This window comes from Cyrtonyx montezumae, unplaced genomic scaffold (assembly GCF_038088225.1).
Source record: "Cyrtonyx montezumae isolate F1298 unplaced genomic scaffold, pur_monq_1.0 scaffold_1, whole genome shotgun sequence".
Classification (NCBI taxonomy): domain Eukaryota; kingdom Metazoa; phylum Chordata; class Aves; order Galliformes; family Odontophoridae; genus Cyrtonyx; species Cyrtonyx montezumae.
The window spans coordinates 28,023,700-28,047,879 of record NW_027071825.1 but is presented as its reverse complement, the minus strand read 5'-3'; the positions used below and the strand labels follow the sequence as shown (position 1 = coordinate 28,047,879).

Sequence of the window (24,180 nt, the reverse complement as noted above, 5' to 3'; positions counted from 1 at the left end):
GATTTACCTTGGTACTTCTTTTTTGTTTATTAGTCAATCTGAGTTAATTCTTGTCAAAGTACATTAGTGAAACCTGAATAAAATGACAGGAAGATAATTGTTTAAGCTCTCCTCTATCCTGAGAAATTGCTTATTTGGAGTTTTAAAGAAATATAATATAGTTTGGGATGAATATCTTTGTACACAATAAGATACATGGAAGACAACGTAGTTATTCTTTACCCTTGGACTGTGTGGACACTATGTATTTCGAGAAAAATAATGTGTTTCTGAAGTACTGTGGCTACTGTGAAGGAGTTAGTGTCTGTTCCAGGTATACACTGAGAATCAGAATCAATTGGAATATGAGTTTAACCAGAGTAGCAAGGCATGGTTTCCAACTCATCCTGCTTATTTCCCAGGCTGTGTGCATTGGTATGAAGGCACTTCAGCTGGGCTTTCCGTCCTTGGGACCCCAGTTGGAGTCTCCACACTTTTCTTAGCATCAGCCATCCTTTCATGCATGGGATGTGGATACAGAGCCATTGCCCTGGCAGTGCCCACACGGCGACAGCAGCTCTCACAAGATCTGCCCAGCTGAGAGCTGTGGCCGCTCTGCTGTCTCGGGGATCCCTTCATGAGGGAAGTGACCGAAACCCCCCTGCACCTCGCAGTCAGTCGCTGCACTTCTGGCTGGGACAGCTCCAAAGCAGCGAACCTCAGCGATCAAGGTCGCTTCTCACATGTTGTGCTGTTTATCCCATCCCTGGGCTGCTTATCACCTCGCAGGTGAGGGTCAAGAGATCAGAGTGGGCAGTGCCAGCTCCACTGCTGCTGGCTCAGCAGCCTGCCCGCAAGCTGCCATCCCTGGTACAGGCACAGTGCCTTGCTGGCTTCAAAGAAGCCCTAAAAAGAGCTTTTTGGTCAGCCTTTTTTTGCCTTAGATTCCTTGCCCAGTTCCGTCTTACCTGCCTTGAAGCTGGTCTCTGCAGCAATGTTTTATTAAAGTTTACTAAAGTAAACATTTTTAGCACTTTAGCAGCAAACTGTAAACTCGCATCTGCTCTTAAGAGGCTCAGCATCAATGCTTGACCACTTGCTTCCTCCAGCAATTTCTTTATTTCCTTGTGAGCTTCAGGCTCTGAGACCAAAACTCTCCTTTGCTACAGCCTGAACAAATACAGGAGGCAATGCTATTATCATTCTACTATGCATCTGGTTGTAATTATGTAAATTAGTATTTATTAGTGCTTATTATTAGAGGTTTTACTGTTAAAAAAAAATAAGGGAGCCTCTACTGATTGAATTGCCTGTGGGGCATTAAGTGCAGGATTTCCTAGGCTTTCAAGCATGGCAGGAATGCGTATGCGGAATTAAAAGCCAGTCTTAATGCTCTCCTTTTCAAACATTTACAAATTGCAGTTCCTCCAACAATAGCCAATAATAAAAGTGAAGCAGAGGACCTCACTGCCCTTTTGGACAGCTCCATAACTATTGGATGTACTGCTACTGGAATCCCCTCTCCACAAATAAACTGGCTAAAGAATGGCCTTCCTCTGTCTGTCTCCTCCCGGATCAGGTTACTGTCAGCTGGGCAAGTTGTCAGGTTGGTTTTCACATATTTTAGCTAAACTGCCTGGGTCTTTTGCTGTATCAGCACAGTTAGGCTAGCACTGTTGGAAGCAAGAGTGAAATTTGATTCAAGTCATGCCATAATAACAGTGTAATACTGTATTCCATTTATAGCTGAATTAAATTCATTTTCTCCTTAGACTTATCCGAGTGCAAATGTCTGATGCTGGTGTGTACACTTGTGTAGCATCTAGCAGAGCTGGAGTGGACAACAAGCATTATAAACTGCAAATTTTTGGTAAGTTTCTCTGAAATGCTCCATGTAAAGGATCTGATAATCAGTTTGTTTCTTAAACCCAGTCTTCAGTTTTGTTCCTCACTAACACAGAGTTGCAGACAACCACAGAGGTGTAGCAGACTTGAATAGGAAACATTTACGTTTTGATGTATTTCTATGTTTTTAACGGAAATTGTTTTAGTGCTAGAAGAGTCCTTATTTAAATTGGCACCCATAATGTGTTGGTTTTTTTTAGAATTACAGATTATGGATAATCTTGAAGTGAATTTTAACACAGTTACTTAACATAAAATTAAGGGGTGTGAGGAGATGCAGAACGGTATCTACATGCCAATTATTTTATATTCCCAATTAGCTTCTGTGTGTGCTCTGTGTGAATCAGATCTTTGTTTTTCTGTAGTACCACCAAGCCTGGATAATGCAAGAGGAACAGAGGATGTGACTGTAGCAAAAGGCAGTTCAGCTTCACTGAAGTGTTTTACTGTTGGCACTCCTGCACCTGCTATATCTTGGTTTAAAAATGGACATCCTTTAAGCCTTGGAGCTCACCAGACTTCAAGTAACCAAGGAATGGTTCTTCATTTTGTAAAAGCAGAGATTGGTGACACAGGCAAATACGCGTGTGTAGCATCCAATAAAGCAGGAAATGTCAGCAAGCACTTTTCCCTCAAAGTGTTGGGTAGGTGTTAACCTGTCAGTTGAACAAAATGCAAGCAGTAGATGAGTATCTCAAGGGATGAAAAAGTATTTTCAAGAAACATTTTTTTGTGTGTGAAGATAGTCAAATAAGAAAGTGGAAGATAACTAAAGATGTGCATGTAAAATAACATGTATTTTTATTCAAGATTTCAGGAGTACTGAAATATGCTAGTTAATAGTAAACTGATTTAGAAACTGATCTGGTTTAAATATACTGCTTTGGCTAGTGGAAATTCTGCTTGATAGCATAGTAAAAGTCGTAACTGAAAGTATAAAAGTTAAAGGGCTGTGGGGTGAATGTGGGGGGAATACCCTGACTGAATAGTACCCAAACAATGTAATGAAGATGGACAGTATATTTTTGGACGGATTATCCAGATGGTAAAAATGGAATGGTAAAAACTTATCTACAATGGCACTGGGTAGTCCTTTGGTCTTTCCTGACCAGACTACCCCAGAAATTTTACAAATGAGCCTGGACCTTGCATCTTTTGAGGATTTATAGCCCATCCTCTTTCTCATAGGTAGGTGGTTAATGAATCTACTGCCTGTCCTACCGCCTCCAGTGAGTTGGATGTTAACAGGAGATCATCAGTGTAGTGGTATAGGTTGACATTATTAGGTTTTCTCCAATTAGTCAGGTCATGCACCACCAAGTTACGATGGTACGTTGGCGAATGCGCACCTGTGGCAGGACCTGAAAGGTCCACTGCCTGCCTACCAATGTAAATGCAAACCGGGCTTACAGTTCTTCAGTGACTGTAATACTGAAGAATGTACTTGCCAAATCTTGGACACAGTGGTAGCTTTTGATTTCCCTACTCAGGGTGTCCATTAGGGAGGCAATATTGGGTACGGCTGCATGGATGGGGCGGTGTGACCTTATTCAGTTCCCTGTAATCCACTGTCATTCTCCATGTTCCATCCGACTTTCGCACTGGCCATGTTGGGGAATCTTTATGGGCTGTGTGCAGGTCTTACAGTGCCTACTTTTTCTGGTTCCTGCACTGTCCTTGATATTTCATCCTGTCCCCCCAGGAGTCTATGCTGTCTTACATTAGTAATCCAGCACGGTTTTGGCAAACACATAGGCTCTTGTTTTACATGGCCCCTCAGTATTGTCTGTACTGCCCAAATACTAACGTACCTTTGCTGAAGTCTGAACTCTCCCACAGTCATCTGGATAGCCAGACCCCATAAATGTCTATACCCAAGATGTACTCTGGGATTGGAGCAATAGACACTTTATACTTCCAGGCTGGGAGACGCCCAACCCCCAGTTTTAAGCATGACTGGAATGGTCTGTCCCCCAAACCCACCAACCCACTATTACCTTTAAATTTAGATGGATCCCCATATGTTATTGTTTCTGCACCGGTGTCTACCAAAGCCATTACTCTCTGTATCTTTGTTTCCGACCAATATATCTCTAACTCTACATAAGGCCTTCGGTCCCATCTGGAAGCCCCAGCATCCCTTGTTACACCATGAACTTGGCCAAACCAAGATCTTTTAGCGCAGGTGGCTCAGGCCATGATGCCTGTGGAGGTTTCTTCCTCCTATTTGGTGCTATAAAATCAGCTAAATTCCAGGTTTTGGTAGGTGCTTCCTGTATTATTCGTACTCCCGATTTTCTGGGCTCACTCTGAAATTTTTGATTGTTTCTTAGTTGTTTCCATAATTGTAATAAAATATGGTTGCGCTGCCCATTGATATTAGCAGATGCAACCCTGGCCTGTATAGGATCATTGAACATAGTTTTCCAGACCATAATGGGGCCTGATCAGGGTGTCTGTGGGGCAGACTTCTTGGTTCTCATTGGGAGGACCTTGGCATCCTCCACCATGTGGACACTGTGCCTAGTTTATCTGCGCTGTTTTCCCCAGGTCTGCTACCAGTTGGGCCCCTTGTTGGATAATGGCCTCTGAAGCTACTAAAGGATTTAGTGTGGAGACCAATGTCCCATAAAGATGAGAAGTGGCTTGCTGCAATATCAGGTCACTCATAACTCCTGTAAATTTTTCCGTGTCTGGACTTCCAAATGTGTCAGAACACATGGCCTCCCTCATACCCAGTTCTCAAATGTACATTTGGAGGTCCTCCAAAGAGGACTGTAAACCAGTATGAAGTGGTATGTCTGTTTTATTGGGCCATGTTAGATGGCATACTGCCATCAACCAGTCTATAATAGAGTGATTTTCATTGTATTGGATGGTGGTAATATAACATTTGTCTCAGGGCTGGGTGTATGGTTATAGATGCTAGCTTGGTCATTTCTGTCCCATTAACTAATACACTTTCAGCTCCTGCATCTCATAGTCTTAGTAGCCATGGCAGTATGCTTTCCCTATGCTTTAGATGGAATCGCTGTACTAGGTCCATCATTTCATTTGCTGTATAGGGTGAGCTGTTACATGCAGGTATGTTTCAGCAGGGGGCCATTGGTCAGGAGGCACCCCTGCCAGTCTATCTTGTACATTTTTTTGTTTTCTGTGTTATAATTGGCTGGATCTCAAAGGGATCCATTGTAGATGGAGCTTTGAGATCCAATTTAGAGACCATGCCCTTTGAGTTACCAGGTCCGTTTTCTCATGGACCTGAGTGTCCTCAACTGAAATGCTACAGGGCATTTAGTCCTGTTTTTTTGGTTGTTAATGTGCCCAATTGCTGTTCTAATTTCTCAATATGGTCTCTCAATAGTTGGTTCTCACACTTTGTCTTGTTATTTGTTGTTTCCATTTGGTGTACTGCCATTACCAGGGGCCAAGCCACAGCAGATGCAGCTAGCCAGTGCTCCTTTGTAATAAGTACACCTTTATCTAAACTCTGGAAATAATCTGCAAGGCAGGCTGGAGAAGGAGAAATAGTCCCTGTAACCTGCAGTGGTCCCCATTTTTTAACAATAGTGGCTAAGCCATAACTGAGTGACCCCATAAGTCTCAGGCTCTGAACTGAGAGTATTTATTCTAGGGGGATAACATTCTCCCCCCTGCTCCATTTGAAGATATTCCAAATGGAAGATATATCAGTTGATGATTTTTTTTTCAAGCCCGCATGACTTGCCAATTGTAGTGTGAATACCCTGAATTTATAGTACCGTATAATGAAGATGAACAGTATATTTTTGGACAGGTTATCTAGTTGGTGTAAAGACAACTGGTAAATTAGGAAAGGCTCACCTGGAACTCTTGTTGGAGATACCTCCCATATGGTGGTCAGCCCTTAAATGGGGTTTGGGAGAGGTGGAGCCAGACTCCATCCCTTCTGTCACACAGGTGCATTGCCTTCACCTGTGCTCCTGTGGCTGACTCAGTGCTCACCTCAGGTGATCAATCAGTGGTTCAGCCCACAGAAGGGCTAATTAAAATCTTAGGGCATGTACAAGGGATAATAACATACTGATACTATGTAATAAAGTTTTTTACCTGAGATTATGAAAGTAATTTCTACCTTCTAATTTAATTCCACAAAATACACAGTTTACATGGAAGAGACAGACGGAAATCCCATGAGATACTCATTTGTAATGCCATAAATTATACTGAAACAGACTAATTCTACAAATGAACTACAAGTCCATGAGTTAGTTTTTATAGGCTGTTTCAGCCAATAAACAATGGGAGTGTTTTTCCTTTTATAGAACCACCTCAAATCAATGGTTCGGGTCAACCAGAAGAGCTCTCTGTGATTGTCAACAATCCCCTTGAACTTCTTTGCATCTCTACTGGCATTCCAATGCCCAAAATTTCATGGATGAAGGATGGGCGCCCACTTCTGCAGAATGAGAATATTCGCATCCTGAGAGAAGGGCTTCAAATAACCAGCACTCAGGTACAACAACTGTTTCAAAGTAGTCTCAAACTGCAAACTCTAGAGAAGTATATACAACTGACTGCTGGTGTAGGTCCTAAAAATCTCTATAAAGTTATCCTCCTGCATGTGCAGTTGGAGGATGTGCTATTCAAGCCTTGCCTTCAATTCTTTTATTCAGGAAAAACTGGTAGCATTATGGGTTAAGAGTGACCTAGCATTTCTGCCTCTTCTGAGCATTATTCAAGTTCATTTTGGAACTCTGAAACTTCTTTATTTGCTCATCCTTCTTTATACAAAGCTGAGGCTAGGGACTTGTGCATTTTTTGTGTTTTCTGGTTTTATTTATAATCTATTATAAGATTATGTAATGTATGTTATATAATTATATTTTACATATCTGTTGAAATCTATATATATATATATTATAATCTGTACTTATTACCTATTCATGTTCATTTCTTGCCTTATTTGACTCTTGTTACTGTCACTTGCTTTTCTTTTGTTATTTTATAGTTCCTCCTCAGTCTTTCTCTTCTTTCCTCTTCCTCGGATTTGCTTGGTACCCATTTGCTTTTCACTTGGATAGACCATAGATTGTAGAAAAAAACACTGTTTTTGTTGTCATCTGTGTAAAAGTTAAAAATAACTGCAAACAATACAAAAGCTTTCAGATTTGTTCAGGCAATAAAAGAGTCCATGGAAAAATAACCTGTACAGAACTATTGTAGTCAGCCAGACTGGATGTCACCAAACACAAGGGGGATGGGACTCAGGAAGATGGGCTGGTTTTGTTTGTTAAGTAAATACTTCCTGTCTTCATAATGAGAAGTTTACAGTAAAGAGAAAAGCATAATGTTATTTCTATGGTTGTGTACATAAAAAAGCTTCCTTATTACCCAGAATTTACTGTTGCGTGGATGGATACCTATAGCAACTTCCATCTTTGTGGATCGCCTATTGCAATAAGTATCACTAAGAGATATATTTGCTGGTAGTGCATTGTCCTGAGAGATTATAGTCTTCCACTCCTAAGCCATGTCTGCATAATACTACGGTAGTAAGAGAGAAAAGGTTCCAAGAACTAGAGAAGAGAAGGCTCTGTGAAGACCTTTCAGTATTTAAAGGCACAGACAATGGGAAAGACGGGGAGAGACCATCAGGAAGTATAGTGATAGGGCAAGGGGTAATGTTTAAAATAAGATAGATTTTAATATAAATCTTCCACTCAGAGGGTAGTGGGGTGCTGGCAAAAGGCTGTGCAGAGAAGCTATGCATGTCCCATTCCTATAGGTGCTCAAGGCTGTTTGGGATGGGACCCTGGGCACCCTGAGCTACTGGAGGAGAGTCAGCCCACAGAAGGGGTTTGGAACTGAATGGGCTTTAAGATCCCTCCTGAAGCAAACTCAAAGAATCAGTTCTATGATTCTAAGAACTTGTTTCATTTCTTCTCAGGCTTTCCTTATCTGTTGTCTTTACTTTAAACTGTTACCTTTTACATTTTGCTGTCAGTGTTCATATTTTACTGCTTTTCGGAATTGTTCCCATATACTCTTACTGAAGTTGTCCATGTGTTTCCAGGTGGAGCATGCAGGAAGATACATGTGTTTGGCATCTAGCCCAGCAGGGGATGATGATAAGGAATATTTAGTAAGAGTGCATGGTAAGTTTGAGGAATATTTCTTTCCTAAATTAAGCTGTAAACTACAAAGGGTATGTATCAGTATCCCATTTAACAGCTTACTTATTATTAAAGAGGAAATATATGTTTTGAGAAAATGAATCTTATATGAAAGTTAACATTTCTGAATAAGGTTAACTCCTTCGACATACAATAAAAGGGGAAATTTCCAACTGATGCAATTCACACTTTCTATTCTGAATAGGTTATAGGTATTTGTGTTCTGCAGAACTGAATTTATTGTACTTACAAAAAGTATAAAGTATACTGATATCTAACACCTTAGTTTTTTCTCAGTAGAAAAGCATATATGTATGTATTTAGAATACATCAAGTATAACGTCATTTAAAGGCAGTATAAACAGAACTTCTGGAGTTCTACAGTATGCTTCAGGTTTCTTCTTGAGTGTTATAATTGCCACGTTTCATGATGAGGAGTTAATGGAACTTCTGTGTTCTCTGCTCTGACTTTGATGATGCTAGTGCCCTTGCTGAGAATTTAGTTTAATTTCCGTCTCAGTAGTTTCCAGTATATGACTTAAGAAACAATTCCACCAGTTAAACAAATGAGGTATATTTAACACAGATATTGAAAAGTAGTACTAATTTGTGCACTGTAGCTTTGCTTTGTCTTAAATATTGAGAAGTAAAATAGTTTTTTATATTATAGTTTTAATGGTAGTTCATAACCATGGTGTTTACTTTTCTTAATTTCTGTAACAGTTCCTCCTAACATTGCTGGCACCAGTGGTCTGCAGGACCTCACTGTGTTGCAGAACAGACAAATTACACTGGAATGCAAGTCAGATGCTGTACCACCTCCGACAATCTCATGGCTTAAAAATGGAGAACTTTTAGAGGTATTAGCAGTTACGTTATTTGTGTTAGTCTGTTGTTCATTTTACTTTTCTTACACACAGTGCTTGAGGTTTCTTATTCTGCTCACTTACTCCTTCAGTGCAGTCAAGTTACAGTGCCTCGAATTCAAGCTGAGTTGCCCCAGTACAAATACAGTTAGTCCTAAAAGAGTAACCTGAAGCTAGCAAGCATATGAAGTGGCTATCCCATTGTTATTTGTTCTTTTTTCCTCCAGGGGATCCCTTGTCTTTCCTGGATCCTCTATACAATGCTAGAAGCCTTTGGTATAATTCCTGAATGGCTTCCAGGAAACGTAGCTGAGAAAAGACTACGTTGCACTTCCTTTGGATATATCCAAATAATTCTAATAATCTAGTTACATTTAGGAAGGAATTACAATTCTTTATGTTGGTGGAAAAAAACAAAACAAAAACACAAAGAATTGTGTAACAAACCAACACAATTTTCTATCAAATGCATCTTTTTCACTCATAGTTCCAAGTAATGTCATATAAGGCATAGAGTCCTTGGTGACTGAGGGAAAACTAGCAAGATTAGGATAGTTTTAGTAAAAAGGTGTTGGTTTTTTTTTTTTATCATCTTCCTTAGGATCACTCAGAAACCTGATGCTTTCCAGCAGATCAATTTAAATTCAGTTATTAATTCAACTTAATTTTTCTTCTGTTGACCTTAATTTATGAATAAAATGAAAACAAATTCCTCTTAATTCATAAGACATAACTCATATATCTCCCATTGTTGTAGTCCATCAGAAGTTTTCATTCAAAGGTCTGCTTCTGAGAGCATATTCCTCAGGCTCTTCCACTATTGTAAACTCCTATGCATGAAATATTTGTGAAAGAAGTAATAATAAGGTGAGCAATTATATCTTACTAAGTGCTGCTGGAAAATGATGTTACCTTGCATATCATGCAAAAACTAGACAGAAAGAAGTTTAATAGAAGTGCTGTTCCCTTGAATACTGAGTACAGCCTTTTTTTTTTTTTTTTTTTAATGAAAACAAGTTGAAACAAGACCTGGAAATGATACCTGAATACTTCTACCTCAGTCTTTCTTAAAAATCTATTGTTTTAACTAGTGCTTGAATTTTTTTTTAAATTCTACAACTTAAATAAACCATGAAAAGAAGCCACTTTCATTAATACTTACCAGAAGTAAAGCAGTGGAGGAGTGCTATTATAGACCTTGATACTCAGCTGAACACCTGGGGTTTAAATTACTGTACAGGGGGATTGTTAATTCACAGCCTGAACCACTGATTGAGCACTGAAGGAAAGACCTGGTCAGCCCTGGGAGCACAGGTGAAGGCAGTTCACCTGTGGGACTAGAAGGGGTGGAGCCACGATCTTAGACCTCATGTAAGACTGCCACCAAGGGTGGCTCTCTTGTTGGAGATTGCTCCTTTTGGAGTTCTCTCTCTGTGAGCCTAGATAATAAATGGATGAGCATGCATTTTCCTTCCTTTTGTAACATCTCCTTGTTTGTGCTGGTTCCCTTGTCTTTATGCTTACATAATATTAACTCTTTTGCTTCAAAGGATCGTGTCTGTGAGAACTGAGGCAACTTGGTTATGCAGGCTAATTTCCCACCTTTTTGTTTTGTAACTATGGTAAGGACGTTCAATCTCTGCAGTTAGTTCTCCTCTGGCAGTAATCTCTGAAGTAATGCTGTTATAAATTTTGTGCAGCTGTGGGCCTCCTAATTTATCAGCTGTACTTTATGAAGAACTGGAGACATTTTACTTGTATATGGTGGTTGGTGTCTGCAGGTCTCCTAGCCAAAAGAGCAGATGGGAACACTGACTTCGAATGTTACCCAAAGTTTGTGTTTATGTTTTTTATTTGTGCGTTTTCTTTTTTAAACTGTTTTCTCATGCAGACAGGTTTTTGAACACTTGTATTTGGTATTACTGTCAGTCCTTCATTTGGTTCTGGTCCAAATGCTTTTTTTTTTGTTTAAATTTTTTTGTTGTTGTTGTTAAAAAAAACAAACACAAAACTTTGCCCTCAAATAGCTGCTGAGCAGTTACTCTGGAGTCGTTGTAGCACTCAAATGCTATCTAGTAAACTTAGTAGTCAAAGTTTATGCTGTATCAAAACCCTTTGTCAAAGTAACCCTAAAAGCCATCTTATTGAGGTGCAAGTCCCAGTAGGGTTTTTGAGTTGGAACCACTAAACAATGATAACTTCTTAGAACTTGGTTTATCCTATTATCTTCATGACTATAAATCAAGTTAAGCTAGCAGTTAATTCAGCCCCCTGAATTAACCTTGGCCTTCTTTCATTGCTGTTCTTACTCTGTAACAAAAAAATGCTCAATCTTTAGTAAGAGAACAACAGTAAAATTAAATCCATCCAACTCTCTCTCTCCCTTTAGGGAAGTCCTCGAATTCGAATCCTATCCAATGGGCGATACGTGCAAATCAATAATGCTGACCTCAGTGATGCAGCAAACTATACGTGTGTGGCAAGTAATATTGCAGGAAAAATGACAAGGGAGTTCATGCTGGCAGTACATGGTAAAATCATGGATCCATTCTTGTCTGTTTTGCTCCTTGCTTGATTTTTCTGCTGGGGCTCAAATGAGAAGAAAGCATTAGAAGTCTGTTTTTAAATCAAGCGTGGGACACTTAGGCTGTCTGAACTGTGGGACCAGGTCTGTTACCTCGTGAGTGTCACCATCCCAGTTCACAGCTGTTCCCCTCACTAGAGGACCAGTTGGGGACCCACCATGGCTGCCTCTCCTGCTACACATCCTGCCTTCATCCTGCTTTAGCAGGAGGGTTGGACTTGATGATCTTTTGAGGTCCCTTCCGACCCCTGTGATTCTGTGATCCTTGTTCAAAGGCAAGTTGCATCCAGACTGAACATGTAAATCCAAGGCTGAGAAGAGCTCCTTGACGAACTTAGGTTAAAGCATTTCACTGGTATCTTGGGGGACTTGCTGGTTTCACCACAAGTTTTGCAAGTCACTTGAAAACTGTGGCTTCTCTGAAGCTACAAGCAGGCAATGGTAGGAACATAGGTTTTGGAGGGCCCTGTGCATTCCAATGCCTGACCTTTATTACAATAAGCCTGTTGGTACTTGAATTTCATTGTAGTCCTCTATTTTCTCAACTGTAGACTGATGAGAAACATTTCTATTCTCACACTAAAAATACGAAACTTTTTCCTCGTGTCTGTTCTGTTAAGCATATATAACTGAGTTATTACATTACACTGAGTCCCTCCAAGGTTATTCTTTGCTCTCCGTTTCTAATTCTCATTTCTCCTTAATGTGGTTACAGCAAGGATATAATTTCGCTGTCTTATTATGCTGAAATAATGTGATAAACTCTTCTGCAGTTTTAACTATGTGACAATCCTTGCTTTAAATAGCTAAGACAATGTTTACAATGCGTTTAAGACAGACTTTGTTTTTTTATTCCATACTGCATCACAGCAAGTACATTGTACTCAACAATATGGTAAGAAGCTTATTGCTGTTGTTACAATCATCCCCATTACTGCATTTGTTGACATGTGTCCTGTTTCAACTAGTGCAGCCTAAAAATTCTTTCTCTGACACCATCTGGGATTTTCCTTTAACAGTGGCTCCAACAATCCAAAGTAGCCCTCAGACTACTGTTGTCCATTTAAATGCATCTGTTGTTCTGGAGTGTATTGCAGAAGGAGTACCAGTCCCCAGAGTTACGTGGAGGAAAGATGGGGCTGTTTTTAATGGAAACAATACCAGGTATTGTCACGTAGTCAAAATAAGTATTCTTCTCAGTTTTTTAATAATATGCCAGGTACAGAAAGCTTAGTTATACATCTAGAATTTGTAAATGAGTTTTGGTTTCACAGCCCAGAACCGCTGTTAATGCAGTTGTGTCAGATAGACCCAAATATGAAAAACGTGGTGGTAGAAATAGTGGTTTTGAGAAGTTGTTCTGCAGAAAAATAGCAGCACTAAAGATTTTACCCATTTATTGTAAAAAAGATTGAGTGTTTTTTTTTTAAACAATAAATATGGAAGATGTTTATTTTTTTTCATATTTCAAGTTTTTAAAGTGAATCTAAGCAATTTCATGCAGACCAAAAGCTCCTGGAGTATCCTCTATAATTTCTGATGAAACTTAATACATATGGCCTAGCATCAACATTTATTGTAGTAAATGGCTTCTGTCTTTTGATTGCCTTAGGGGGAAATAGCTAGGCATTTTCTAGAACTGAACAAATTCTTAAGAATTCAATTATATTTCAAAGGAAAAATAAAATATACAATCATTAACTTTTTTTTTTTTAGATTAAATGAATCTCCATAAAGAAGTATTCTGGACATCTGTGAATCTGTTATAATTTATATATAAGTACTGTGTCAATTTGATTTTTATAACTTCTCTGCAATGTGGATGTGCTGGGAAGTAGTGGGGTCATAATAAGTGCAATAAACAAGAAAACTGTATGTGCCCAAATTTGACACCAAGTGTTGAGACTATTTGTTGCTCAGCCTATGTCATTTGATAGCTAATGGTTCCGTTGATTGGGTAGCGGGGGAAAAAACATGTGTTTTGTTTCAGATATTCCATATTAGAGGATGGATCTCTACAAATCTACTCAGCACATGTTACTGACACAGGAAGATATATGTGTATGGCAACTAATGCAGCTGGCACTGAGCGCAAACAAATTGATCTGCAAGTCCTTGGTAAAAGTTTTGGTTTTAGATAAATTTACCTGTTTTCACAAGTCTAAAGTACATATGTATTGTTCTTCTTGTTCAGTTTGATACACTGGGAAGTTTTTCCCTTTTTCAGTTACTATTTTTTTTATATAAAAAGGGAACTTACAGTCTTAGGAATGTAGCCCAGTGTTATGAAAAGGAAATATTTTTTCCTTGTTGCCTGTTATGTACACACCAAGTGGACATAGGAAGGCTCAACATATCCAGTACTGTATGTTTAGTAGGTTCATTACCACCAAGTTACTCTGTTTATAAAAATTCAGTGTGTTCAGGCAGCACAGCTCTGTGTATGGGTATGTGGGTAAACATGCACGTGTGTGTAAATATTCTGAATAATTAGGCTTTGTTTTTCCTTAGTTCCTCCAACTATTGCTTCTGGACATACTAATATTACAGTTACTGTAAACGTGCAGACCACTTTGCCCTGTGAAGCCACTGGAATTCCCAAGCCAGCAATTAGCTGGAAAAAGAATGGGCATCTGCTCAATCTTGACCAGAACCAGAATACTTACAGGTGAAGGACGTTTTCTTTTCATTTTGGTTTAAAATTGTTGGGGATTAACTCAGCGCTTTAAAAACTATCCATACATAGATGTTATTTTATATAGCCAACAAAATTTGTTATCTGATTACCTGAGAAGAAATGGAAGTATTTCACTGGCTTTTTCTTTCTTCTCTTTGTTCAGACTTCTATCTTCAGGTTCCTTAGTAATCATTTCTCCCACTGTGGATGATACTGCTGTCTATGTGTGCTCTGTTTCAAATGATGCAGGAGAAGATCAAAGAGCAGTTGAGCTTACTGTTCAAGGTAGAGGAGATATCACTGTTACAGTTCTATGGCATCTAGAATTTCCTTGGGATATACCAATGCTAGGATGAGTCTTTGCTCTCTTTTATGGTATCCTTAAGTTTTCCTATTCCTAAGAAAGGTAAGAGGTTTCTTTCAAGAATTCTTAACAAATGCAAGTAGAATAATAACACTGATCTTTGTTTTTAGTGCCCCCATCCATAGCAGATGAAGCCACAGATCTCTTTGTTACAAAGCTGTCTCCAGTAGTAATTTCCTGCACTGCCTCAGGCATTCCTCTTCCCTCAATTCGTTGGACCAAAAATGGCATAAAGTTGTTTCCCAGAGGAGATGGCTACAGAATTCTCCCTTCAGGTACTGTACATGGATGGAGTTCAGGTACAGAAAACTAGTGAAAGGGATTGATTATGCACATCTAGAAGTAATTAACTAGATACCAAAAACTCCTGAAAAACCTTTTCATTTCTTTATTTAGAAAATATAGACCTCTTTAAATGAGCGCTGCAGGAGAGTTCTCCATGGATGTTTTCATACTGCTTTATTTTTGTTTATTTTTCCATACTGCTTTTTTTTTTTTCCATACTGTTTTCATACTGCTATATGCTCTAAATGCACTCTCTCTGCTGCAGGTGCTGTTGACATTCCTGCTGTTCAATTAGCACATGCAGGTCAATATACTTGTGTGGCCCGGAACGCAGCTGGCTCTGCTCATAAACATGTCATTCTTCATGTTCAGGGTAAGGTAGAGAAAACATATTCTATCAGAAAACTTCGCACGTGTAATGCATGGTTGTGCCACAGAATAAGGATAAACACAGATCAGACTGTCAGTAGAAGAGCACTTCCACTGAGCTGTTTGTAAGGATGGCATAATCCAGCTAGCCTTTGCTAATTCAGCCTTCTCAGACTCTCAGGTTATGTAATTTAAATGTCTTCTGTATTTGCTTGCTTTGAAAGTTTACTAGTTGGCATTTTGCCTTTCATTTGGTTCCATAGAACCACCCATTATCCAAATTCAGCCCGGGATGCTGGATGTCATTGTGAACAATCCTGTTCTGTTACCATGTGAAGCAATGGGAACACCTCGACCCATAATAGCATGGCAAAAGGAGGGTATCAGTATCATCACAACAGGTATCCTCTTATAGTCTGTAATTCCACCCTATTTACTGGAACTCAGAACTTCCTGTCTGTTTTGTGAATGTCAAAACTCTTTCTTTTTAAAAAGGAAAAAAAAAAGCTGTACTTTGCTTACATTTGTTTCAGGAAACAGTTATATGGTTCTTCCCAATGGCAGCTTACAGATATCAGAATCAACTGTTGAAGATGCTGGCACTTACATATGTGTTGCTCAAAATTCAGCTGGCACTGCACTGGGGAAAATCAAACTAAAAGTTCATGGTAAATCAAATTCTAAACTCTTACTGTAGTGATTTATAGACGGGAAATTAATGCATGCTTTCTGTTTGTCAAAACCTAAATATTAGCAATGCAGCAGGTCCTAGTGCTTTCCTATTTGATGTGACATGAAATAAAGCCCTTTAATTGTCATTCCTTTTTTATAGGATGGATGTATGCTCTTAGGCTTGTTTTCACTAAGAATTGAGGTGTTCCACAGTTCTTACATCATCTCAATCTTTTCTAAATTTTCTTAATCCTTTTTCAGTCCCTCCTGTCATCAAGTCCCACCTGAAGGAGTATGTCGTTCCTGTTGATCAATCTGTCACTCTGCACTGTGAGGCTGAAGGCTACCCTGGGCCAGAGATCAGTTGGCATAAAGATGGTCAGCAAGTAACAGAGTCCATGAGAAGAAGAAGCCTTAGCACTGGGGCACTGCAGATTGTGTTTGTGCAGCCTGGTGATGCAGGCCATTACACGTGCATAGCTACAAACCTGGCAGGGTCCAGCAGTTCCAGCATGGAGCTTATTGTGCAGGGTGAGTGGGGCTGTATGGAAACAAAGTGTACTATGACAGCATGGGCCTTTGGAGAGTGAGGAGCTAGGATGTAAGGGAGAATTTCAGGAAAATGGTGCATTTGCTACTCTAAACCTGTCCCACAAAGATGTGCAACTTTATTGGTTCGTAGTATCAGCCAGTTGTTCAAACTCAGGAAGAGTATTGCATTCCCTTAAATAATTTTCTTCATTGCATGTATTTCATGCACTCTGTGGCATACTTAATGGATAGTCATTGGTGGATACAAGAAACAATACAGAAGATCCAAGTTTCTGCAATCCAGTATTGTATGCTTTTACAGAAGAGGTAACTTTAAAAAAAAATATTTAAATGCATATATGTACGTATATTTTTTGACAGCTCCACCCAAGATTCACAATACAGAGGCACATTATGTGGTCACAGAAGACTCCCGTGCTGTTCTTGCCTGTATGGCAGATGGAATTCCCACACCAATAATAACCTGGAAGAAAGATAATACACTGTTAAAAGAGAGAGTGGGAAAATACAAGGCTGTGCCAGGTGGAGACCTCATCTTGGACAATGTTGTTGTAAGTTCACTAAATTTAAAATGTGACTTGACTAGCCTTGGGTTTCAGGTGACCCTACTTCTCTTCTTTTACATCAGTTTATGGATTAGTCTCTTATTTTGTTTTCTCATTCTTAATATTTCAAAGTCTTCGTAAATGTTTCATTTTCCACCATTGAGTAAAATATCTGTGAAAAACTTGTAGTGATAAGTTCTCAGAACGGGCAAAAACAAGTGTAAGGTCATATTTCAGAAACAGAGGAAGCAAGTGTTCAGATGTGCTTTTCTAACAAGTGCTATTTGTAAATGCTTTGATATTCCATTGCCATTCCAAGTGATAACATTGGATAACACTCTGTCTTTCAGCCTGAAGATTCTGGCAATTACACCTGTACTGCTAAGAATGCTGCTGGAGAAGACACACGTACTGTCACCCTGATTGTTCACGTACTCCCTGCTTTTACTGAACTGCCTGGAGATGTAATTTTGACTAAAGGAGAACAACTTAGATTAACTTGCAAAGCAACTGGGGTACCTGTGCCCAAAATAACATGGACTTTTAACAATAACATCATTCCAGGTGAGAAACACTGAGTTACTGGTCATTTTCCTCTATTTTTTTTCCCTCACAATGCTGCAATTGATTTAGGATAAGGAAGAAAAAAATCCTAGAGATAATAAGCTTGTTAGGCACTGATTGGGTGTGAGATATCCTAAGCATTATGCAATCATGTAATTAAATTGCTTCTGAGACTCAGCTGCAAGAATAATTAAGAAATTGTTCCTATTCTGTAGACAATAATGTAACACATTAAAAAATTCAGTATTTTATGACATTTATTCAAACAACTAAATGACATTATCCAACAACAAAAGCTCAAGTATGAACAAAATCTCAGTAGTGCAAAGAATAAAGATGGACAGAGCTTAAAATTGAAGGACAACTTCTGTGAATATGTGCATGTGGGAAAATGTAGCTGTTCTGAATAGCGCTTTAATTCAGTCTTAAGAAGTATCAGTTGTTGAAATTCATATGTTTAAAATCATTGAGGTAATCCATTACTGTGTTTTCTTCCTTCAGCACGTTACGATGATGTAAGTGGACACAGTGAACTTGTTATTGAAAGAGTATCTAAAGATGACTCTGGTACCTATGCGTGCACAGCAGAAAACACAGTTGGCTCCATCAGGGCTATTGGTTTTCTGTACGTCAAAGGTATGTACAAATAACAGCAGTTGTGGTCACTGTCAGGGAGTTTCATGTAGCCGTGTTCATATTGTCAGAGAATCACAGAATCATAAAATGGCATGGGTAGGGAGGGGCCTCAAAAGTCCTTTAGTTCCAACCCCCTGCTATGAGCTGGTTGCCACCCACCAGGTCAGGCTGTGCAGGGCCCCATCCAACCTGTCCTTCAGCACCTCCTGGAACAATGTACCCACAGCTTTTCTAGGCAGCGTGTGCCAGCACCTCACTACCTTCTGAATTAAGATGTTTGGGATACAATAGGCCTTTCAGGCTGCAAGCATGCGCTGCTGGTTTGTATCAAGCTACTTGTCCACCAGAACACCAAAAGCTCCACAGGGCTGCTCCTCTTCCTGCATATTATTTAGTATCTGGTCTTTGGATGAATGGGAAAAAAAAATAGAAACAGACTGAAATTCACATTTTGTAAGTCTTAAAGTTAAGGATGAACAATTCCTTTGAAACATTCAATTCAGGGCATTTTATTTTGACTCTGATATTTGTTTACTACCACTTGTTTTTTCAGAGCCTCCAGTTTTCAGAGGGGATTACCATCCTAGCCGAATTGAGCCCTTGGGTGGTAATGCTATGCTCAGCTGTGAAGTCAGAGGGGATCCACCTCCAACCATCCAGTGGACCAAAAACGGGGAGGGTGTTCGGATTAGCAAGAGGATCCAACAGCTTGACAATGGTTCTCTTGCTATCTATGGCACTGTTGTGAGTCACTGGTCTGTTGTGATGTGTTTGTACATTGCAGTTAACAAATATGGGTTTTCCAGATCATATTGTTTTGAAGGAGTAAGACTAGACACTTAATCCAGTTTGCTTTTACCTTTAACAAATACTGGTTTAATCCAGTCTAGAATTATACTCAAATTACTGTAACAAATATCAGGGCACTATTATTTTCTTTAATTGTCAGACTGTATCTATATATCATTATTTGGTGTATGAAATCTTGATTTTAAGGAATTAAAGGAAATAAAAAATGGAATAATTGCAGTTAAAATAATTCACAGTATCATCTGTTAATAAAGGTGAAATGCTTGGATACTGTAGAATCTAACTTAGAATCCAGTGCATGCCGTGTTGTACTGCAGAAGTTTCGCTTGCGTGAGGTAAACTGAAACCCTTGTTACATCCATGTTAACAGGTTATGTGATTATTTGCCTTCTGTTCTGTAGAACGAAGATGCTGGTGACTACAAGTGTGTGGCAACCAATGATGCTGGTGTGGTAGAACGCAGTCTGACACTCACCCTTCATGGTAAGGCACTAAACTATAAGTCTTGTGCCACTAGATTGGAGCAGTAATCTTCGTTTGCAGTGTTTGCAGCTCCCATTGAATTTGAAGGTTGGGCACCTCACTGTACTACATCTCATCTTTTATTGTTAGTAATGAAGCTGGCAACTGAGATCAAGGAAGGAAAGCACATGGAGGATGATGTAGCTCATTCATCTTAGAAATCAGTTTAGGTGGGGATGAATCTTCTGAAAAGTGTCCGTTTCTCTCAGTTGTATGTACAGCTGGATTGAACTAGACCTTATTTTTAAACTGAGAAAGTTACATGAGATGAATTCCTGTCTTCGCTGACAATATTTTGTTATGATGAAGTAATATTTTGATTTTTTTTTTCCTACTGGCTGTAGAATTTTTTTTACTGATGGTTGAGGTACTAGACTTGAGCATTCTTGATGTGTGCCTTATCTCTGTTGCCTCAGGCCATGGCTAGTAGCATCTTCCTGTAGATTTTTGAAAAAAGTGATATAAGAAGACTGTGTCCCAGTCCCAACTTTGGTCCTCAGTCTTATTATTAAAAACCGTCTTATTAGTGTTGTTTTAACTTGCACATTCTATCATTTGATAATGGAAGTTCAACAGTAATCTGTCAAAATAAAGAGACTAGGTTGTTTTGACCTTTCTGACCCCACTTCTAATATTTACTACAGTGGAAGAATGTACCCATGTGCTGTAGCCTAAAGCCATCCTCTTTCAGGTCCTCCAGTCATCACCATTGAGCCTGCAGGGACCACTATTGAAGCTGGTGCTACAGCAATGCTGAACTGCCAGGCCAGTGGAGAACCCCCTCCAGCCATCAGATGGTCCCGCCAAGGTCATCCACTTGTGAGCGATGACAGGGTGACTGTCTTGTCTAATGGCTCCCTGCATATCAGCGCAGCACGGAAGGAAGATACATCTGAATATGAGTGTGTAGCTAGGAATCTACTGGGATCTGTGCTTGTTAGAGTTACACTAACTGTTCAGGGTAGGTGCAAAAAATACAGTGCAATGATTGTCTAACTAGTAGATTCCAGCATTAATTGACAGTAGCAACAAGACTTTATCCCTTCCATGTATGCCTTAGGTGAACATCAGACCTGTTCTGAGAAGTCAGTGGGTTTGTGCTTCATGTCATTTTGTTACTCTGACTGCAATTGTAGCTTGCATGACAGATGAATATAAAGGAATGAGAGACACAAATAATAATGAAATGAAAACTCTTGAATGAGATCCCATCCTTGGAATGTGTATCATTACTTACTACCTTCGAGGAAAAGCATTTCATTTAGGAGCATAAATAATTTCAGAGCAGCTGAGGTGATCTCTAAACTGTAGTGAGACATTTCATTTCTGCAGTAATGAGGACATGAAGCAGGTTGGATTTCCAAGCATGGTTTCTGTAGTATGTTTTCTTCTTTGTTCTCTTAGTTTAAGAGATGTCATCATAAATATGTAGTCCCAACAGAGCATCATTTTTCCCACTGCAGTGCACGGTGGATTTTCAGATTGGCTTGAATGGCAACCTTGCAGTGTAACATGTGGTCAAGGTGTTCAGGAACGTGCTCGTCAATGCAACAGCCCCCTTCCAGCAAATGGAGGGAGGCTGTGTGAGGGGCCTGACACAGAGATGCGCAGCTGCCACAACAAGCCATGTCCAGGTATTTAATTGATTGGTATTTTTATTTCGCCTTATGTCAAGTGTCCCAGAAATATACCATTTTCACTGTGGATCTTCCTGTCAGATGGATTTTTCTAACAAGGTGAAATTCATCTTGAGTTTTGTGGAAGGGAGATCTGTACACTCACAGTTTTGTTTGTTTTAAAGTATTTTAATTAAAACTGAAATTTTCTGCTCTTAGTTGATGGCAACTGGTCTGAATGGGGGCTTTGGGAGGAGTGTTCAAAGAGCTGTGGACGGGGGAACAGGACCAGAACCAGAACCTGCAGCAACCCATCAGCCCAGCACAATGGGAAGCCATGCGATGGAAGCGCTGTGGATTTCATCATGTGCAATGTTGGACCTTGCCCAGGTAAAAGAAGGTTTATGTAGAATTGACTGCATAAGGGACTTTCTTCAGCAATTTCTCTCTGTTCCCCACTCAATAAAAGTGTCAGTTTTGTATTTTTATGTTGTCAGTCTGCTTACAGAGCCACATTTGTTATTCTATCCCACAAAGCCAATTAAAAAGGCCACGTAAAGCTAAGAAATTAGCAGCATTTTTCCTCCACTTTTTAAATTTTCAGTCACATGCATTTCCCTTGCTAACTGCATGTTAAGATTTCTTTCCTGTCTTGGTGCTAATTATTGTGTTTGACAGCATGTAATTTATTCTTAGCCTGTCACCACTGGCGTGTTTCCTTCTGCACAGTTTTCATTATACTGACTTTTCCCATTCGCCTGGCTTTGCTACTGCCATGAAGCTAAGCATCCAGCCCAAGATGAATTTCTGAATATCTTGGTAACAAACTAATTCTGGCTCCTGCTTACTGGTACCCACTGAAGGTAGTGGATTTTTTTTGTTTTGTTTTTGTTGTTTGCCATTGGCTGTGTAGCCATAATGTCAAGTAAAAGGAGCTTTAAAAAGGTTTAAATGGTTGTATGACTGCGTTGCCTTTGCAGTCGATGGTGAGTGGAGCTCCTGGCTTCCATGGGGCCCATGCAGTGAGAGCTGTGGGAAAGGAACCCAGGTGCGACTGCGGCTCTGCAGCAGCCCACCTCCATCACATGGTGGGTCCCACTGCCACGGGCCTGGTGTGCAGAGGCAGGTCTGCAGCAAGAGGCGCTGCCCAGGTAAGATATACATCAGATAGAAAGAGAAAACTGGCCGTTTCCAAATACTGTTTAAGTTATATCTAACGCTTTTCAGTTCTAAAATTGTAATCCCTGAGAAAATCCTATTCAAACCTTCTGTTTTAAGAGGTCCCTCCCGCAATTTTCTGCATTCCTCTGTAGACCCAACGTGGGATTTCTTCTTCAGCCCTTGTGTCTCCTTCCTTTACACTACTACTGTTTGAAAGCAGCATTCTGGATCGTTGGCTGTTAAATTACAGTCTGCCCAGTGTGGTGATTTCAGGAGCAAGTTTATGCATGGATATCTAAAGCTGTGGAAGTGGCTGAGCACGTGGACTCAGCGATCTCTGATGATGAATGTGGTAGTACCACATCTTACATACAGATGGTGCTGATCTCCAATTTTCACTCCTGAAAATCTGCATGACTCCCTCTACAGGAAGTGTCAGTAGCATCCAATAGTCAGTTTCACCTTGCCGTAACTCTGACTGACTTTTACCTCCAGCATTAGAGGCTGTAACTGTTCTGTGCTGTGCCTTTCTTACCAGTGGATGGGAAGTGGGCCCAGTGGGGCAGCTGGAGTGCCTGCACTGTGTCCTGCGGCGGAGGCAGCACTCAGAGAACACGCCACTGCTCAGACCCAGCCCCGCAGTTTGGAGGTCACAGATGTGAAGGAAATGACGTACAGGTTGATTTTTGCAACAGTGATCCTTGTCCCAGTGAGTTCTTTGGTTTAGGCTGCTTGTCCGCTTGATAGATTCATCGGGGTGAATGAGAGGAATGAAGCCCTCCACAAATCACACTTGTACTCCCAATACTTGCAGTTTTCCTAATTTTTATTAGGGAATCTGAACACAGGCAGGTGGTACTCGATGCCTGACAAGATAATTTCTTCATCCCTCAGCAAGTCTGGGGCATTTTAAACACATGTTGGGAGCACAAAACAACAGCTGGTGTACAAGCGTTTATAGGACTGTCAGAGGACTCAAACTCAGAGTCACCTGAGCTGGATAAGGACTCCAGGGTCATCTGGTCAGCCATCAAGCTGACCTGCTTGTGCAGCTCTGTGAAGTCACAGCTGCCTAAGCACCACAGTACTGTAACTCACACCATTATCTGGTGACTGGGTTTGTTAGTGAGATGTGCTGCATGCTTTGTGTTAGCCAGTTCATGAGCTGTGTTGTTCTGGAGTTGGTTATTGCACACCAAGAAATCACTGCATGCTGGACAAGATGACTTGATCTTTAAGTCTCTGGCTTTTGCTTTTTTCTTAGGAAAAGGAAATTAGCTTCCTGTTCAATAGTATTAACGGTAGTATTAGTAGTATTTTCCTACCTTGAATGTCTGTTTTTATTATCTGCATTTAAGGGAAAGTTGCATAAAATCTGATGTTTGTTTTCACAGTTCATGGCAACTGGGGCCCTTGGGGCAGCTGGGGTGTGTGCAGTCGCTCATGCAACGGTGGGCAGGCGAGGCGGTACCGGGGCTGTGACAGCCCTCGCCCCACCAGTGGTGGCAGGGCCTGTGCAGGGGCTGATGTGCAGATCCAGAGGTGTGGCACTGACCTGTGTCCTGGTGAGTGGCTCCAGAGTACTGTAGATCCACACAGAATGGCTGTGGGATGGTTGTGTTCTGCATTTCTCTTACAAGATTCCTGCCGTTATTTACAGTTTCATACAACCTAGTAACCCACTCTCACTTTTTTGTTAATGTCCATCACCTACAATGGTTTTGTCTTTCACATGCTAGATTTTACCAAAACGAGGTAGAATAACCCTAAGGAGGAAATAGGTGTAGGTTTAACATATTAATGATTCTGCTTATACTTTACAGTAAATACAGCTTATGAAGTGTCATGGTTTGCTCCCAGCAAAATTCTCTAACTTATCTCAGGAGCGGGGAAGGATGCCGAGTCCACGTGGTTTAAA

General features: G+C 40.1%; 1 protein-coding gene across 1 annotated transcript in view; it reads left to right on the top strand.

The window, feature by feature from the left end:
* HMCN1 (hemicentin 1) overlaps positions 1–24,180 on the top strand; it is a 185,926-nt gene that overhangs the window by 144,192 nt on the left and 17,554 nt on the right. The window contains exons 66-92 of the mRNA XM_065745659.1: positions 1,402–1,585; positions 1,752–1,849; positions 2,250–2,528; positions 6,189–6,379; positions 7,940–8,021; positions 8,763–8,899; positions 11,295–11,436; positions 12,509–12,653; positions 13,480–13,607; positions 14,001–14,157; positions 14,330–14,451; positions 14,641–14,805; positions 15,081–15,188; positions 15,448–15,585; positions 15,718–15,852; positions 16,118–16,387; positions 16,769–16,959; positions 17,304–17,517; positions 18,019–18,153; positions 18,707–18,897; positions 19,365–19,446; positions 20,177–20,446; positions 20,949–21,119; positions 21,321–21,491; positions 22,082–22,252; positions 22,801–22,971; positions 23,657–23,827. Of these exons, the coding sequence (XP_065601731.1) occupies positions 1,402–1,585; positions 1,752–1,849; positions 2,250–2,528; positions 6,189–6,379; positions 7,940–8,021; positions 8,763–8,899; positions 11,295–11,436; positions 12,509–12,653; positions 13,480–13,607; positions 14,001–14,157; positions 14,330–14,451; positions 14,641–14,805; positions 15,081–15,188; positions 15,448–15,585; positions 15,718–15,852; positions 16,118–16,387; positions 16,769–16,959; positions 17,304–17,517; positions 18,019–18,153; positions 18,707–18,897; positions 19,365–19,446; positions 20,177–20,446; positions 20,949–21,119; positions 21,321–21,491; positions 22,082–22,252; positions 22,801–22,971; positions 23,657–23,827 (4,419 nt within the window). The remainder of the gene's footprint in view (positions 1–1,401; positions 1,586–1,751; positions 1,850–2,249; positions 2,529–6,188; positions 6,380–7,939; positions 8,022–8,762; positions 8,900–11,294; positions 11,437–12,508; positions 12,654–13,479; positions 13,608–14,000; positions 14,158–14,329; positions 14,452–14,640; positions 14,806–15,080; positions 15,189–15,447; positions 15,586–15,717; positions 15,853–16,117; positions 16,388–16,768; positions 16,960–17,303; positions 17,518–18,018; positions 18,154–18,706; positions 18,898–19,364; positions 19,447–20,176; positions 20,447–20,948; positions 21,120–21,320; positions 21,492–22,081; positions 22,253–22,800; positions 22,972–23,656; positions 23,828–24,180) is intronic.